Source organism: Xenopus laevis, chromosome 9_10L (assembly GCF_017654675.1).
Source record: "Xenopus laevis strain J_2021 chromosome 9_10L, Xenopus_laevis_v10.1, whole genome shotgun sequence".
Classification (NCBI taxonomy): Eukaryota; Metazoa; Chordata; class Amphibia; order Anura; family Pipidae; genus Xenopus; species Xenopus laevis.
In genome coordinates this window covers 46,124,301-46,144,284 of record NC_054387.1, presented here as the reverse complement: position 1 = coordinate 46,144,284, position 19,984 = coordinate 46,124,301, and the positions used below count along the sequence as shown (strand labels likewise).

At 43.7% G+C, this 19,984-nt stretch overlaps 1 protein-coding gene across 6 annotated transcripts in view; it reads right to left on the bottom strand.

Annotated features, from left to right (window-relative positions):
- The window catches only part of cacna1g.L (calcium channel, voltage-dependent, T type, alpha 1G subunit L homeolog), a 116,122-nt gene extending 106,681 nt beyond the window's left edge, over positions 1 to 9,441 (bottom strand). For all 6 annotated transcript variants that reach the window (XM_041577179.1, XM_041577181.1, XM_041577182.1 and 3 more), the window contains exon 1: positions 7,513 to 9,441. In XM_041577179.1, the coding sequence (XP_041433113.1) occupies positions 7,513 to 7,670 (158 nt within the window). In that variant the 5' untranslated portion in view covers positions 7,671 to 9,441. The remainder of the gene's footprint in view (positions 1 to 7,512) is intronic.
- Positions 9,442 to 19,984: the final 10,543 nt, after the last annotated feature.

Below are 19,984 nucleotides of genomic sequence, written 5' to 3'. Positions count from 1 at the left end.
CTGTTACTATAGACACCATCTCTCCCTACTATACCTGCTATCCCACAGTCACACTCCCTTCCCAGAGACTATTATCCCACTGTTACTATAGGCACCATCTCTCCCTACTACATCTGCTATCCCACAGTCACAGTCCATTCCCAGAGACTATTATCCAGCTGTTACTATAGGCACCATCTCTCCCTACTATACCTGCTATCCCACAGCCATTTTCCCTTCCCAGATACTATTATTCCACTATTACTATAGGCACCATCTCTCCCTACTATAACTGCTATCCCACAGCAACAGTCCCTTCCCAGAGACTATTATTCCACTATTACTATAGGCACCATCTCTCCCTACTATACCTGCTATCCCACAGCAACAGTCCCTTCCCAGAGACTATTATTCCACTATTACTATAGGCACCATCTCTCCCTACTATACCTGCTGTCCCACAGCAACAGTCCCTTCCCAGAGACTATTATTCCACTATTACTATAGGCACCATCTCTCCCTACTATACCTGCTATGCCACCGCCACAGTCCCTTCCCAGAGACTATTATCCCACTGCTACTATATAGGCACCATCTCTCCCTACTATACCTGCTATCTCACAGTTACAGTCCCTTCCCAGAGACTATTATCCCACTATTACTATAGGCACCATCTCTCCTACTATACCTGCTATCCCACAGTCCCTTCCCATAGACTATTATCCCACTGTTACTATAGGCACCATCTCTCCATACTATACCTGCTATCCCACAGTCACAGTCCCTTCCCAGAGACTATTATCTCACTGTTACTATAGGCACCACCTCTCCCTACTATACCTGTTATCCCACAGCCACAGTCCCTTCCCAGAGACTATTATCTCACTGTTACTATAGACACCAACTGTCCCTACTATACCGGCTATCCCACAGTCACAGTCCCTTCCCAGAGACTATTATCCCACTGTTACTATAGGCACCATCTCTCCCTACTATACCTGTTATCCCACAGTCACACTCCCTTCCCAGAGACTATTATCCCACTGTTACTATAGGCACCATCTCTCCCTACTATACCTGCTATCCCACAGTCCCTTCCAAGAGACTATTAACCCACTGTTACTATAGGCACAATCTCTCCCTACTATACCTGCTATCCCACAGTCACAGTCCCTTCCCAGAGACTATTATCCCCACTGTTACTATAGACACCATCTCTCCCTACTATACCTGCTATCCCACAGTCACAGTCCCTTCCCAGAGACTATTATCCCACTGTAACTATAGACACCATCTCTCCCTACTATACCTGCTATCCCACAGTCACAGTCCCTTACACAAGGCTATTCTGTCGTAGTATTGAGCTTTCCCACAATCCTTTTATCTTAAACTGTTTATGGACACAGGCAGGTAACTATGCTTAGACTAAAAATGAGAAATCTGGGGGGTGTTAGAAGGTGGACAGAATATGTAGGCACCTCAAATCTTTTGTTCAGTCTCTGTGTGATGCACAAATACACCTGAGCAGACAGCTTAGACCCACACTTGCTGTATGACAGTTACATGGAAGGGGAAAATTAGCACTTAATGATGCGATTCTCCCTTACGCACTTAGCAGGTACATTGGCCTTTAGTACACAGACACATGCTAATGTTTGGCAATGACACACTGGTACACCTGCTCCATACACGGCTCTTACAGAGGAGTCATTAAAATCTCATCCTGGCTCAGAAGCCTTGGAGCGAAATACTCCCATCTGACAGTGGGCTCATAATCAGAAGTCAGCAGTTTTGTCTGAGTGATGCAAGAATAGGGAAAAAATATGGTATAATTCTACTGCAGATGGAGTTTTAATGCCTGAAAATGGCAGATTTGGCAAACTTAATTTGGTGTTTAAATACCCAGTTATCCTATTAGCCTCAATATGGTACTAACCAGCCTTCTTTTGGCCTCCCCCGGCACACCCTGATCAAAACCCTGAACCTCTGGATGGAAGTCAGATCTATCAGGGATTTAAAAGTGAAAATGATTTCCTATTATTGGTGAGCACAGTTCTTAAAGGGGAACTATCATGAAAATGTAATATAAACGTCAGCACACTGAAATTTTCTAAATATAATCAATTAAAAATTCTGTACTGTTTCTGAAATAATCGAGTTTATCTTCACGGTTCCTCTCTCAGCATCTGTTTCTCTTCATTCTGTCTTTATGCAGCAATTGGGTGTCAGATAATCTGTCAATTAGATCCAACATATCTTATAGGGGGGCTCCCTTTGCCTAGAAGATGTATCAGAGCTCACTCTATTAAAATCACCAGAAATCATGTCTCTCTACATGCAGAATTTGTGCAAAAGGCAGTTAGTTTGTTAGATTTTGTTTGTACTGGAATCAGTTATTTGAGTGAGCTCTAATACATCCGCTAGGTAAGGAAGCCCCCCTATAAGATATATTGGATCATTCATCTGACACCCAACTGCTGCGTGGAGACAGCATGAAGAGAAACAGATGCTGAGAGAGGGATAGTGAACATAAACTTGATTATTGCAGAAATGGTGCAGAATATTTAATTGATTATATTTAGAAAGTTTCTCTTTTCAGTAAGATGAAGCTTATATGAAATTTTCATTTTCGCAATAGTTCCCATTTAAGGAGTGGCCAAGGGGGCCACAATATCAGGGCACTTTGGAGAACACAGAGATGACTGATCACAGGCAAAAGTATCAGATCCATTGTAAGCCAAGGGATGCATGCACCCAGAAACAAAGGCACACAGACATACCGTACATAATACAAGGTACACACACACTCACATATGACTCTTTTCCAAGCAACAGTTGGAAATTTAGTGGATCATGCAAATTCCATTGTAGAAGACTACCTGCATGAAGGCAATGTGGCAGGTTCTTTAATCTTAGCATGCACCCATCTGAGAGAAAGCCAGTGGAATTAAACTGCACAGAGAGATTTATAGGAGTGAGGGGGAAGTGTGAAAGAGATTTATGAGATGTAGAAACCTCGGTAATGAATGCGTTACATATAAAATATACAGAACTGAATGGAATTTACGGCTATAATTGACCTACAGCGTGGCTTTTTATTTCGAACAGAGGGGGGGGATTTCCAATATGTGTTGCTTGATGGCTATTTATAAACTACATATCCCAGCACCCAGGGTCATCTTTGATGGGTGGGAGGGAAGCTTAGGGAAATAGGCTTACCTCCATTCTATTATTTATATAAAGTAGCACTGCCCAAGCCATTACACTTTATACATCTCCCAGCAGCACCCCAAAGCCTTTAGCTGCAGCTTCATCATGAGCACCTAAATCGGATCTATCGCGAAAATTAAAATTTAATATAAGCTTCATTTCGCTGAAATAAGAAACTTTCTAAATATAATCCATTAAAAATTCTGTACCATTTATGAAATAATCGAGTTATTCTTCACTGTCCCCCTCTGAGCAACCTGTATCTTTTCATTCTGTCTTCATGCAGTATGTGGAGTCAGTTTTTGATTGACAGTTAGGTCTTATACATCCTTTGGGGGGTTGCGCCCTTAACCCAGGTGCTCACTCTTTAAAAATAACCGGCTCTGATGGAAATCCTGTTTCTCTGTGTGCAGGGTGTTTACCAGAGTTGTTGTATTGTTGCCTTTTGTTTGTGCTGGATTTGGTTATTTGAGTTATTCTGCTAAGAAAGGGAGCCCCCCTAAAAGACGTATTCGACCTACCTGTCAATCAAAATCTGATCCAGACTTCAGCATGAAAAGTGACAGGTTGTGGAGAGTGAGATACTTAAGAATAACTTGATTATTTCTTAAATGGTACAGAATTTTTAATTGATTGTATTTAGAAAGCATCTTATAACAGTGAGTTGACGATTATATTAAATTTTCATTTTCGCGATTGATCCCCTTTAAGTGTCACCCGCTTTCCCTAATGTCGCCACCTTGATACACTGAAAAAGACACCCCAACACTACTTATAACTACTGCTGTAGCTCATAGCAGTGGAAGTGTCTAGCTATAGACGCACAGATAATATCGTACGAAACTAATTTTCGGACGATATTCGTGCGTGTATGGTGGGAAAAGAGTCCACCGATATCGGCAGAAGACTTGGAAATCGGTCGGCTCGTCAATCAGGCTGGATGGAAAATTTGGATCCAAACATCTGCCATTGTTAGTGCTGAATGGTCAGATGCAGGTAGAATTCTATGGTTTCTACCTGTATATCTGACGATTCAGCTCTACACGTGTGTATTGAAAGATCTTTTCCAAGAAAGATCATAATTGTTATGTCTATGTTCACACCTACTGGAAGATATTGGGTGTTTGGGCTCTAAAGCAAGAGAATGGAAGTCAATAACCGAATGTACTTTCCTGCTGAATAAGGCTCATAACATCCTCCTCTAGGCCAGCAAGATTTGCACATAAACACGTTGTAGCCTTATATTTCACCTCCCCCTATGATTCTCTTATTCTTTTTTTCATTTCTCTAATCTTTCTCTCCGGAGTTTTACTCTACATATTGTATCCATTTTCTTGACGTCAGAATCTTTCTGGAATTTGTGTTTTGACTTCAGCCCCAGAGAAATCCCTGTCTGCGAAGTGGGGGCCGGAGAAGCCCCCAAATATTTAGGGGACTGTTCCAATTTGCAACTGGAGACGGTGAAAAGTCAAGCATTGAAGACGATGATGCTGATGTGGGGGTGGTTGCAGCTGCTGGGGGAAGGGGTGGCAGCTGCCCTTGGGTATTTTAGAAATGGGTGAGGGTATCTGGAAAAGATGAGGGTCACAGTGAGGTGTGATCTATCTACCCCTTAAAATGCCCTCTTTGTTTCAAGAAAGATCCGGCCTCTGTTTTCCAACTAGCATCTGCTTTTAATTTAACAAAACACTAACTCCAGATTACTTCAAATCCCTGATCCTACTGAGCTGAAAGAGCAAGTACATACTGTACATAGAAACATATACAGTATACACACACACATATACGTATACACACACACATATACACGCACAGGCCTTATATGGGTCTACAGGTAAGAAAGGGTTTAAATCCAGATAGATAGATAGATAGATAGATAGATAGATAGATAGATAGATAGATAGATAGATAGATAGATAGATAGATAGATAGACACAAAAGGCACTCTCTTTACCTACTATAATTGCTATCATACGGCCACAGTCCCTTCCCAGAGCCTACTATCCCACTGTTACTATAGGCACCACCTCTACCTAGTATACCTGCTATCCCACAGTCACAGTCCTTTTCTAGAGACTATTATCCCACTGCTACTATAGGCACCATCTCTCCCTACTATACCTGCTATCCCACAGCCATAGTCCCTTCCCAGAGACTATTATCCCACTGCTACTATAGGCACCATCTCTCCCTACTATACCTGCTATCCCACAGTCACAGTCCCTTCCCAGAGACTATTATCCCACTGTTACTATAGACACCATCTCTCCCTACTATACCTGTTATCCCAAAGCCACAGTCCCTTCCCAGAGATAATTATCCCATTGTTACTATAGACACAAACTCTCCATACTATACCCCTTATCCCCCAGCCACAGTCCCTTCCTAGAGACTATTATCCCACTGCTACTTTAGGCACAATCTCTCCCTACTATACCTGCTATCCCACAGTCACAGTTCCTTCCCATAGACTATTATCCCACTGTTACTATAGACACCATCTCTCCCTACTATACCTGCTATCCCACAGCCACAGTCCCTTCCCAGAGATAATTATCCCATTGTTACTATAGACACAATCTCTCCCTACTATACCTGCTATACCACAGCCACTGTCCCTTTCCAGAGACTATTATCCCACTGCTACTATAGACACCACAACTCCCTACTATACCTGCCATCTCACAGCGACAGTTCCTTCCCAGAGATTATTATCCCGACAGCTACTACAGGCGCCATTTCTCTAATATACCTGCTATCCCACAGCCACAATCCCTTCCCAGAGACTATTATCCCACTGCTACTATAGACACAATTTCTCCCTACTACACCTGCTATCCCACAGCCACAGTCCCTTCCCAGAGACTATTATCCCACTGCTACTATAGACACCATTTCTCCCTACTATACCTGCTATCCCACAGCCACAGTTTCTTCCCAGAGACTATTGTCCCACTGCTACTATAGGCAACATCTCTCTACTATACCTGCTATCCCACGGCCAAAGCCCCTTCCCACCATCAGTATATATAATATTCGGACAGAGAGTGATGCTCTAAGAACACTTTTAGTTCCATGCCAAGTAGTGGGGTCAGTGAAAGGAGGCAAATTTATAGGGAATTGGTAGCCCTTTTAATGTAAAGCAGTGGTTTTCAGATTTCTTAAGTTCACATTTGAGCCCACATTTGAGGCCCAGTATTTTACGAGTGCTCTATTAGTTCATAACAAGGTTATAAACATAGCCATAGCTCAAAGAACATCTACGTACTCACACCTAACTGACCTTTAATAAATTGGGCTTCCAGGACAACCTAATCTAGGAGAGTAAATGGGGGTTGTAGCCAATTAGGTCCCTAACTGGTCTAGGAGCTGGGCTGCTCAGTTAAGGGTCTGTGCCCTCTTGGAGAACCACTGGTCAAATGCCATACAGTCATGACTTGACATTCAATATACCGAAGAAAGAAAAACAAATGAATAAAGCTGTGACCTCACCATCTTAAAGTGAGGGAAAATGCCCAAAGATGGTTTTAGAAAGAACTGACCCAAAATTGGTCTTACTTGCAGTACTGACTTGTGTTTCTTGAGGGGAAAAGATAGGTGGGCTGTAGGACAGCTGACTAAAATGAACCATAAAATCATGGTGATGAATATGGAGACAGTTGCTAGGCGCACTAAGCAGTTAATTTGCTACAGTAACTAGGTTTTATGATTTCCACACAAAAAAACAATGGGTATTTCTTGGCTTTTGCTACAGAGTGATGAACCTGGTCTTCTTCTTGGCATCCAGAACATAAAGACCGTGTGAAGGAGACATTTAGTAATGTTTAAATAAGTAATGTCATGTTTAAAACATGAATGTCCATTCTGTGGTAGTTCAATTGTTGATGAGCTTCATCTTTTTGGCACAGGTCAGACATGCCTAGTTCTAAGTCTTGCATGCTACAAGATGCTTGACTGTATCTTAAGTAAACATTGAGTCTTGCCTCATTTAAGTCGTGTAAAAATCTATTACTAGAGACCCCGTGGAGTGATCCAACGGTTTCAAGTATTAATATACATGGAGGTGCATGGAGGTGATTGGTTGGTGTAAGTAAGGAGGTTGCAGGTAGACTGATAACTCATTCATTGTGCAACACAAGGCCTGTAAATCATTTAACAATCTTCCCGTGACTCTCCATATGAAGGAAAAGACAAACCATGCTATATATGGATACAGCTTTATACAGAGGTACAATGTAATATTATTGAAGTTATGAATCTGAAAGCTTGGGAGAATGTACCCCAAATCTTAGAACACCTTACCTGAGCTTCTAGAAAGGATATGGATTACAAACCATCTTTAGACACCAACTCCTAGGTCTGCTCTCTTGGGCCAAGAAGAAGAATACCACTGGAGCCAAGGTCGGATAGGGAAGCCCTTCCAGCTCTGATCCTGGTTCCCCAGGATCTTTGGCTGGTCTTTGCTCTTGAGATTTATCCATGCTCCAGCCAGAGGTCCAGGGGTCAGGAAAGTCAATACTCAAGATGATACTTCATCTAGGAGCCTCAAGCCTCCAGATTCCACCATTGATCTTCTCTGGATTCCCATTGGGACTAAAGACAAAACGTCTCTGACAGCCAGAATGGGTGTGTTGCACTCTCTAATTGCTCCAGCTCAATCCTATTTCCCCAGGCCTTTTACCATCAAACTGCTTCTTTCACTTACTGAATATTATCAGTATAATATGCAATATCACTCATTTAGTTTCAGGTGTACCTTTCTAATATATTGACTAAATTATTATGGATCCCTCAAGACTTGTCCTTACTCACACACCTTTCTAGCTCAAGTTTTCTGCCTTTTTCAGAGTCTCTTATGCACCTGTCTCTTGCCCTTTCCTGTCTTACTCAGGGGCTGTCTCTTTGAATTAACAGTTTCATTGTCTCTCCTTTACAATATTCCTTAGAGTCTGTACCACTGGATCCATTCGGATTTTCCCTAACGACTCTCATTCAGGGTTACTCTTGGTCAGTTTCTGGCTCTCAAGTCTCACGGTCTGTACAATTCTCTCCCAATCTCTCTTGTAGTTACCTTACTGAATCAGTCTTGCTCGCACATATTCTGATTATCAAAATCATCCAGACCCTCTTTCTCTCTTTTAAAATCTGTATCAGAGTCACACTCACTCAGATCCTCTCTTAGTCCTTACTCAGATTCTCTTACAGTCTCTCATTTGTCCTAGGCAGTCTCTTAGTCTGACAGTTAGATTCTCTGTGAAATCTTCTACCTCTTATTCAAGGCAGATTATTCCTCTTTCTCGCCTGCCCCTCAAGGTGTCTTTCTCTCTGTCTCATTCACCTGTTCCCTTCTCCAGACTTCCTCGTTCTGTCCCTTTACTCTGGTCACCCCCCAGGATCTTTCTATCACAGTCTCTCTCAAACTCACCTGTCCCCTTAGGATCTCTCTGTCTCAGGATGTCTCTTTCACTCTTTGTGCCTTACAGGGCCCTTCTCAGTCTCTTTCTCTCTTTATTCTCTATGTCCAATCGGGTTGACTCATTTTCTCCCTCCTTCACTAACCTGCAATATTGATTGTCTCATTCTTTTACTGTGTGTGTCTCTCTCCCACCTGCCCACTGAGTGAGTCTCCCTCGGTCTCGCTCACCTGCCCACTCAGGATGTCTCTCTCACACTCACTTGCTCACTGTGACTGTCTCTATCACTTGGCCCTTTAAGGTGCCCACGTTACCCTCTCCTGCTCCCCGTGGATGTCTCGCTCTTTGGGTAGATTCTACTGGTTCCCAGCTGATGCCAGTCCTGACTGTCTGCTAGTACCAGGCGATGTCCAGGTAGTACCCTGCTGCGCCAAAGTGAACTCGGGCTGCGCCAAAGTGAAGTCGGGCGGCTCCTATGTGAAGTCGGGCTGTGCCTAAGGGATTGCCGCTGTGCCCCGGCAGGTAGTGGCCAGGTGATGTTCTGACTAAGCCCGGTTGTGGCCACTTGTAGGCTTGTGCTTTGCAGTCGCTGTGCCGAGGATCCCAGTGTCAGTGTCAGTAAGGATGCCCATGTGCTGCCAGAATGCGCCGAGTAGCGGGGAGCAGACAACTACTCACTGCTGATGCCCGTTGGCACCCAGGTATTGCAGCCCGTGGTTATACACAGGAAGTGGCAGTGCCGCCTGTTCTCAGTCGGTCAGGGGAAGCCCGGCGCCGCTCAGAGATGCCGCTGCCACCGCTGCCTGGAGCGAGAAGCTGAAGCTCAGTTCTACACAGCTGGAACCCACACTCCAACTTCACAAGGAGCCTCCGCCCAGCTCTGGGAGCTCAGCCAATGAGAGGGCAGAGCTACTACTTAGTTGCGGCCGATTGGAAGGTAAGTGTGTCAGTCAAGGGCGGGACAGTAACACAGCTGGAATACGATTAGGATCGAAGTCCCAGCGCCCACACTCAGGGGCCAATCCGCTTGCGAGGGGAGGTAACTTCGCCTGCTGATAGGTGGGCTTCCTTTCAGTGGTTCATCTTAAACTTGAGTTTGCTGCATGCGAGTTTTGGGGACAGGTGAGGATTATGCGCATGCGCTGACGGGAGCGCTGGAGAAGGTTATAGCGAGGTGTCGTGTAGACAGAGAACCTAGAACTACATGGGAATGGAATGGCACCGCTAGGGAGGGTTCAGGGTGGAAGGTGTATAACACATAGGTTGGCTCCCTGGGTGGGATGTTTGTATAAAGCCTAAGGTGACACGGTGTGATTAGCTGGGTGTAGGGTGGGAATATATATCATGTAAAGATGCTCAGCAAGCACAGTGTGAACATGTCACTGGGTGGGTGCGGGTGGATTCTACACGTTGGGGTGGCACTGGGTGAGTATAAAGTGGAATAAAATATAAAAGTGGGATCGCACTGGAAGTGACAAGGGTGGAATGTATATAAAACTAATGTGACAGAGAGGGATGTACTGGGAGAGTGAAAGGTGGCGTGTACATGACAGTTTAAGGTGGCACTGCTGAGATGGCACTGGGTGGGGGCAGAGTGAAATGATATGTAACACCTTAGATGGCCGAGTGAGATGGTACTAGGGCAGTGCAGAGTGGTAATTATATAAAACCCTAGTGTGACAGAGTGGGATGTACTGGGAAGGTGCAGGGTGGCATGTATATAATACTTGAAGGTGGCACATTCATATGACACTGGGTGGCTGCAGGGTAGTATGTATTTTAAGGTGGCACATTGGGAGGGGGAAGAGTGAAATGGTATATAAAACCTTAGTTGGCAGAGTGGGATTGTACAGGGAGGGTGCCGGGTGGCATGGATAGAACACTTTATGGTGGCACAGTGGGATGGTAGTTGAGGGTTCAGGGTGGCATGTATAAAAAAGCTAAGGGTGGCATGGTACTGGTAGGGTGCAGAGTGGCATGGATAGAAAAATTCAAGGTGGCACAGTGGGATGGTAGTTGGAGGGTGTAGGGTGGCATGTATATAAAACCTTAGGGTGGCATAGTGAGATGGTAGTGGGAGGGTGCAGAGTGGCATGGATAGAACACTTTAAGATGGCACCGTGGGATGGTAGTTGGAGGGTGCAGGGTGGCATGTATATAAAAGCTTAGGGTGGCACTGGCACCTGGCTGCACCATCAAGGTGACCTTTTGTATTTAAACCTAAACATAATCCATGTTATATATTGTTTCAGTTTCAGCGATTTTTGTATGGTCTTTCTGTGCTCCATAGCACTACCATGCAGGGAAGTGTTTTGGTAGCTTGGCCTATGGCAGTACAACTCAGGCAGACTGGGTGCCATCTGTAGGTGTCATGTGAATAACGTGTGACAGCCAGTGGGAAAAACAGTGGTGGGTAGTGACTATGGGATTCATCTTCCATATCACGCTCTGCACTTCTTGATTGAGTTCTTAGGGATCAGTTTTGCTCCCATTAGTTCTATAGCACTTGCTTGCGGGGTATTAATGAATAATTCCTAATACGTTTTGTGAAAATGAACTTTCCCTTTGGTGTAAAAAGACTAAACAAAAATATAATAGAACTTTTTGTGAAAAGATTTAGTAAATATCCACTACCCTCGGGGTGCATATATTTTTTTTTTTATATTTTTATTGTTTATGACCAAAGCTGGTATCTAAACACCCAAATTGGTATCTTGTCTCCTCCCATAATAATCTTATGCCAATACCAGCATTGGTGATTCTTGCCAGAAAACCTTCTGGGGTCACATTGAAAACCTGGCGTTGATAATGTCTATGAATCCTCCCTACACACTCCTTGGGTTTAAGAAGTCCTGTCTAGGGATGTCGCGGACTGTTCGCCGGCGAACTTGTTCGCGCGAACATCGACCGTTCGCGTCCGCCGAATGTTCGCGAACGTAACACAACGTTCGCCAATTTGGGTTCGCCTTAGCTGGCGCTTTTTTTTGCCATTTCTCCCCCAGACCAGCAGATACATGGCAGCCAATCAGGAAGCTCTCCCTCCTGGACCACCCCCACACCCCCTGGACCACCCTTCCATATATAAACTGAAGCCCTGCAGCGTTTTTTCATTCTGCCTGTGTGTGCTTGGAAGAGCTAGTGTAGGGAGAGAGCTGTTAGTGATTTGAGGGACAGTTGATAGTAACTTTGCTGGCTAGTAATCTACTTGATACTGCTCTGTATTGTAGGGACAGAACTCTGCAGGGATTTGAGGGACATTTTAGGTTAGGTAGCTTTGCTGGCTAGTAATCTACCTTCTACTGCAGTGCTCTGTATGTAGCTGCTGTGGGCAGCTGTCTGTCCTGCTGCTGATCTCTCATCTGCATCTGTTCTTCAAACCACTGCCACCTAGCTGTGTGAGCTTTTTCACATTCTGTCTAAATATCAATAATAATACCGTCTCCAGAAACACCACCTGAGTGACGTAGTGTGATTTCTGCCCTTTACAGCACAAAACGCAGCGCTGTGTCAACAATGGATTTTTTAGAAACACATTTGCCCTTGATCCCCCTCTGGCATGCCACTGTCCAGGTCGTTGCACCCTTTAAACAACTTTAAAATCATTTTTCTGGCCAGAAATGTCTTTTCTAGCTTTTAAAATTAGCCTTCCCATTGAAGTCTATGGGGTTCGCAACGTTCGCGAACCGTTCGCATTTTTGTCCGGACGTTCGCGAACATGTTCGCGAACATTTTTTCCGACGTTCGCTACATCCCTAGTCCTGTCCCAAAGACTTGCTTTGCATGGGTCTAATCGGGTGGACCTGCCATTGAGGCCTGGCTTTTATGGGGTCTGATAAACTGACAGTTATAGGGTAAAAGTGCCAGTGGTAAGAGACAATAAACCCAGAATATAACTTTGTGTGTGTATAAGGTTAGACCCCTCTGCCTAAAGGGGTTGTTCACCTTTACATCAACTTTTAGTATGATGTAGAGAGTGATATTCTGAGACAATTGGTTTTAATTTATTATTATTTATGGTTTTTGAGTTATTTAGCTTTTGTTTCAGCAGCTCTCCAGTTTGCAATTTCAGCAATCTGGTTGCTAGGGTCCAAATTATCTTAGCAACCATGCATTGATTTGAATAAGAGACTAGAATATGAATAGGAGATGCCTGAATAGAAAGAGGAGTAATAAAAAGTAGCAATAATAATACATTTGTAGCCTTACAGAGCATTTGTTTTAAGATGGGGTCAGCGACCCCCATTTGAAAGCTGGAAAGAGTCAGACGAAGGAGGCAAATAATTAAAAAACTATAAAAACTAAAAAATGAATACCAATTAAAAAGAGAAGAAGCTTATTAATGAGCCATTCTATAACAAACTAAAAGTTAATTTAAAGGTGAACCACCCCTTTAATGTTTGTACAATTAGAGGGCTGGACTAGAAGACTGTCATGGCAGCCAACATAGCTTGGACTGGGAAGGCTCTAACAGTTAATAATGTAAAAGACATGGAAATGTTCAGCACCAGCGGTTCCGACATCAAACAGAAACAATCCCTTTTAGCGTGCACTTCTGCATTCTGGCCATTGTCAGCGACAGCTCATTAAGGCCACGTCTCCCTTTCAGGCTAAATGTACTATTCCATTATGGAAAGGTTCCGAAGCCGTGTTACAAGAGGCAGGGAAGGCTGTTCCAGAGGGCTCTCCTGTGCTCCGAGCAACGTGAATCCTGCCAGAGACTCATATTGTTCTGACATGTCTGGAAGGGAATGTTTTATAAGTGTCTGGTAGGAGCAGCCTGGGGATGCTGGGAGTTGTAGTTAGAGGCTTGGACAGAGTTGATATAAAGTCCTTGCTTTATTATACACAATGTTCCCAATCTAGAACCACTATTGTACCTTACTATACATATGACCCCAACGCTGCACCCTCTTCCCCTGACACCAGTGTCACCGTGTCATATTATCATTGGCTTTTGGGGGACGGTGCAACTGAGCATGCTGGGAGTTGCTGTTCAGAACAGCTGTGACATTCTCTCTGAACCATTTTGGCTTTGTTTTCTATGAAATCTGCCTCTCGTGAAACTGGGCACAGATGCTGCCCATAACATGCCATATGCGGAAGGCTTTGTGTGAGCGATGCACCTCTCCGACCAGCCCCACATCACCCCTAGCAACTGGTACTGTGCTTATTCTTTGCAGCCACCGAAACATCCGGCAATGACATTCTCACTAGGGAGTCCCCGAACAGCTGATCTCCAACCCTTGGATGTGTTATTAGCAGCTGAACCCTAACCTGGTCCCACTGGGGAGTCGGAGCCTTGCACTGAACACACAGAAGGCTGTGCTCGCTCTCTTACGAAGGGATTACTGGATATTAGTTATGGAACAGGGAAGGAGAACCAGGGCTTGTTGTAATAGTGGCAGGGCCCCCGGGACAAAAACTTTGTGTTATTTATGGTGAGTGTATCTGTTAGCAGGGCCCTCACCCCCAGGAGGCCTGAGTTCTTAGAACTTTGCCTGACAGGTCCCCTTGGGTAATGGGCCAAATAAGTATAGTATGGGGGGCATTCTGATCAAACATGCCCCGACCTGCACAAGCCCCTCAGCTTTGGTTAAATCTAGAGAATCTAAAAATTTCGCCGTTTGTTCATGACCGATTACTGAGGGTTTCTCTGTTTCTCCAACAGCCGATATCTTTCTTACTTCTTCAAAGACTCCAGGAATTCCATAAAGCTTAACCTTTGCTTCTATATGAGGCTCAGTACAACTCAGAACTTGCACCCGGAAGGTGAGAGTAGACAACTCTGTTTCTTATCAAGAATTCTTGATTAAAATAAAACCACTATTAAAAAGTCATTATCTATTGCTAACCTATTGTCTTTCCTACTTTGGGTCATGGGCAACAGCCCCATTTAACAAATGTAACAATATTACTAGGACTCTGCTGCTACCTCTAGGTCCAGTGAGACAAAAAGGAACACCAAGAGCCCCAATAGTGTAATATTGTTTTACAGGGAGTAATGGTAGAGTAAACAAGTTAATACTCACAAACCAGGGTTACCGATAGGCAACCACTGTATAGGCAGGTGGGGAGTTTATCCTGACCCCACTCAGGAATAAAACGTCGCTCTCTGTAGAAGAAGAAAAAGGGGATGATACCCCTCCACTCCGGGTGGACTCGATATAGTAGTAAGACAAAACAGAGGCGCCAAAAGGATAAAAAATAGCTAAAAGCACTTAAGTGCTTTTAGCTATTTTTTATCCTTTTGGCGCCTCTGTTTTGTCTTACTTCTAGGTCCAGTGAGGATGCCAGGGGCAGGATTTATCTCATAAGACTCCACCAATCTGCTGCTGAAGGTCATGTTTGAGTGCATACTTGTCCTTGGTACGGGTATGGGATCCGCTATCTGGAAACCCATTATCCAGAAAGCTCAGAATTATGGGAAGGCTGTCTCGCTCCATTTTATCGAAATAATTTACATTTTTAAAAATGGTTTTCTTTTTCTCTGTAATAATAAAACCAGCTAAGATATAGTAAACCCTTATTGGAAGCAAAACCTATTGGGTTTATTTAATGTTTACATGATTTTCTAGTAGACTTAAGGTATGAAGATCCAAATTACAGAAAGATCCATTATCCGGAAAACCCCAGGTCACAAGCATTCTGAATAACAAGTCCCATACCTGTATAAACCGATCTTCTGGCTCTTTGGTATTCTTGGGGTCCTCTTCCTTCCCTTGGCAATTTTCTGGCACTTTTGACGCAAATGCGCAGTTGCTAAAACCTGAAGACCAATCCAACTGCGCATGCGCCAATATGGGTTCACTTAAGGAAGAATACCGAAGCCATGAGCTCCGCTGTGCTTACTGATACCTGAGTATTGTGTTAGGGGCACTTTCAGGGGTCATCAATTATGCGGGGGGGAGCAGGGTGGAGGGACTATCTAGGGTAGTAGGTAGGGGCTTTTCTTATTGGGGGGTTTAGTTCTCCATTAATGAATCAGATGAAAGTTGTGTCTAGGACTGGCCATACCAGGGATGACTTTGGCTGTTTAAATATATTGCAATATATGGACAAACAATACCTGTTTTGTTTAAAGGGTAAGGCATTTTTAGTAGCTTAATGCACAATATGCTTCAATGTCCTAAATATATCGATAATGGGTTGAGTGCAGAGGACCTCTTTGTCTATCAAGTAAGGAGTAACTGCTTCTGCTAATTCATCTTGGGATAGTTTTTGCCTTGTTGCATAAAAAAACAGCCACGTAGCCCTCACCTTCATCAGCAGGCATCAGCTTTGATATAAAGGTGTACATGGCCTAGCATGTACATGTTATTGGCGTTTGCACTGGGACGGCACCACCTTCAGAGATGCAAAGCTGAATTGGTAAAGATCTGGCTGCATCTTGGTGCTGTCTGCCCAGACCATGCCTCTGTTCTGCCCCCCTGATCGTGTTCCCTACTTGGTTTCTTCTGAGGATTTTGGGTGATGTTTCTATGCTTTGCAGTGGAGTGGGTAAGTAAGGGTTTAGGTGACAGCGGGAGACAGATCTTTTGCTGTAGGTAACAGGGTGACAGGGGGATAAATTAGGATGTCACCCAAACATACAGGTGAGTTTATGTCTGCACCCTAAGGCCTGAACTACACGAGCGCTTTTGTAGGACGTATCGGATCGACAAAACGCATCCTACAAGTCTGATGTTGTCGTGTGGGTTAAAATACAATAGGACTGATACATAAATCGAATGCGTAAACTACATCCGACATTGCTGTTGCTTACCTTATTTTCCGTCGCATCCGACTTGACGCCTACGTTTTGGTGCAGTGCGTGGAAATCGCCCATGTACTTCTACCCTAATTCTACCCTAAGGGGGTTTCAGCCATAGCCTGGACCTCTTGCTGCAAATGCAGGTTAATATGATGTCTTTATTGCCTCCATTTTTAGCTGCTATATTCAAACAATATATGCCCAATTGGCATGTGTCTGCTTCACTGTTTTCAGATGAAGCCTTTGCCCGTTGCATACCTTGTCCGACTGAGAGCCAGACCAACCAGACAGACTGACTGTTCTTCAGAAGGAAAGCGCACTTGTTATGAGAGAGGGCAGACACAACTGCTGCAGTTAAACAAACAAAAGAAAACAAAAGCCTTGGGTTCTCCTGAGGTCTGGTCCCCTATTGAGATATGAAGTTCAGTGGGTCGCTGTATCTTTACAATGCAAATTGTAGTAATAGACGGCACCAGTCATTGGTTTGTTGTCTTAAAATGCCTTTATTGGGACATAGGCTCTGACCCCAAACAAAAATTATATTTGTAGATGTATTATCGGCTACATCTCAGCACAGTTCTACTCAGACCCTCTTTAAGCATTATACTTGTTCATAGTAAATAATACAGTGCCTAATAACAGTAATATCATGTCTTATGAACCAGGGGGTGGCTGTTTTTCCTGATGGGAAAGCATTTGAAAGGATTGGCACATTTACAGATCATTAACTGCATGGATGCATGTGCCAATATGTTACAAATGATCAATTCTTTCCTAGAGAGTTCAGTGGCGGTGTTGAACTGTAACACACTAATGAATTGATAGCTCATATTGCCATGCAAGCCTATGGTCAAGCTTGTTATTTGGCTATATTTAAAGCTATCAGTATATTTTTATACCATCATAGTATAAAATACTGATACTTCCTAAATCTGCTCCTAAATTTCCAACATGGCTGACATCCATAGCAGGGATCTGGATATGGAGGAAGGCTGGGCTGTAGTGACTGAAAGACCCCATTTTGCTACATAAATAAGTTGGCCTAAGGAATATTCTTACTGACACGTTCCCCCAACCGTAAATATACCTTCTCTGCTTACATTATTTATCATGCTTTAGAGTACCATGATGCTATTTCATTTGTAGCTTCTAGATATATACTGTATATACATAGCGATACAATTGGTGGCACACCGCTACCAAACAACACCCTGTTGCACGGTTAAAATGTATGAATAATCATCAAAAAGAACCAGCAACAATGGGATCTATTGAAAAACCAAAAGATATATTTAGTAAAGCATGTATAGCCACATATACAAATAGATTTAGGGTTATAGTTATATTGGGTACAGCAAGTACAATAGAGCAAGATTGCCTTTTTAGACATGATGATGACAGTAGTATAAGGTGGCTTTTTTAAGACAAAGGACCGGACTACTGATGTTCAGGATGACCCAAAAGCCACAGTGACCTGCGGGTTGACCATCGGTTGGGTGGGATTGGGTTGAAATGTGGCCAACCATTGTGGGTTAGGGTTGGGTGTTTTTTCAGACTGGGTAACTACACTCCTCCACCTCTCTTGATTCCCTGTCTTGGAACCAAAGACGAGCACAGAAGTAGCGTAAAGAAGTGGACGATGCAAGTGGTGGTTTGGGTGTGCGTCCTGCAATGGCATTTTGCGGGTTAGGGTCTGGTGTAGGTTAAGGTTTTTTTGACCGTCACATAACAAGACCAGACCTCACTGATTTGCACCTTAGACACAGGTTGTCCCCTCTCTTGACTCATCCTCCATCTCCTTTACCTTTGCTATACAGTAAGTGTCACACATCATCATTTGCTTTTGGGCTCAGACATATATCCTTTATGTATCCTGTAATACAATATGTTGCTCCTTCATTGAGCTAGTGTAGTGAAGCAATTGCTTGCCAGCCCAGTAGCAATTTGTGGCTTTAGAAAAGGGGTGCAGACTTTTCAATAAATCTGCACCCCTTACAATAATGTGCCATAGACTTCTGCCTCCCTTCCTACAGCCTGCCCAACTGATATCTGGCTGAAAATCAGGCAGATATCTATCGGTCATGTTTGAACAAACTGTTCGGGAATCATTAACAGCATAGCTGCAGACCCCTCTTATGACCTGGGGGTAGAGGGGTTGGATCATAATGATTTAGCCCAGTCTGTTGGTGGCCAAATTGGGTTATGATCTGTTTGTTTGCAGATCTTAAATTAGATAACCAGCTAACTACTTCATATCAGGGATGGCCGACCTGTGGACCTTCACAGAGTGATATTTTTCTATAGACATAGTTAAACAACGGCTAGAGGGCCACTGGAGCAATACTATAGTTTTTGGACCCTTTTGCTCCTCTTAATTACAGTTAACTACAGTTATCTGAGGCCACTTTGGCTGGCCACAAACTTCCTTATTACCATTGCCCTCCTATAGCTATATATAGTTTGCCCATAGTCTTTACTAAGAGATACCCATAACAGAACACTGTCAGCATAGATATTGACCTGTACCAGCATTGTACGGGTGGAACAGACCCAAAGTCTGTGTATTTAGTGTACATAAGCTGTGGCTTTGTGAGATTCGGTGTATGGCCAGTACTGCTCCTGCACAGTGTGTCTATATATAATATAACTGTTTGTGGTGCTAGATGGGCGGTTAGATTTGTGCGTGCATAGGGCTATTTCCGTGCAGTTTGTTCTTACGAGACTAATCACTTTAGTACGCTGCTTCTCTCCCTCTGCTCCCAACACATCTCTCTTCCCTGCCAAGTGACAAATGATCCCAATCATCTTGACTCTGAAAATATATTTTTGTCTGCAATTAATGTCACTGCTCCCAGCTCCGGGCAATGGGGGGGCTCTACAAGTCCGAGGGGGTAGAGCTAGAAAATCAATAGGATTTTGCTTTTTAAGGGAAACACTTAACACTGCACAAGAACGGCTTTAATTGTACAAAGGCTTGGGGCAAAGTGGGCCCCATTATTTATATTTGAACTGTTGAACCTACAGTATGGTCCTACTGACATGCCCTGCTGCCACCAGATTGCCCCTGACTCTTCTCAACTGCCGCTGGTGGTTAGAGGATATTTATTTTGCCAGACCATAGGGCACTCATTTATATTTGTACCAGGCTAATGACAGCTCTGTCACTAAATCTTGAAGGATAGCCGGCTTATGTCTGGTTTACCCAGTGCTTTATGTGCGACAGCCTGTTTACAAAAGTGTGCAAGAGTTTATGGATTATGTTGGTCGTCTCCATTATGGTTCGATCTCCTGGGACCAATGAAATCTGCTGACACTGCTCAAAACAACTACGAGTTTGTGACAATTGGGACCCTTTCCCTAGAATTAAATTAGGAAGAAAAGCCCAGCAGAACTGCTTAGATTTAGCCTCATTATTATGTGTTTATTTGCACAGGACAGGCTTTCATGGAAGTGCGATGGTTGTACTTAAGTGCACGCAACGAGCCCACTCTCTGTTACTGGCTGACTGCATGAAACATGGGGCAAATAATATTGTATAACACCTTGGCTTCTTGGAATGTGAAACAATAACTGCCTGGTCAGTGTGGAGCTTTATAGGCAAGTAATACAAGGTTCTCCCATGTGTGAGAGC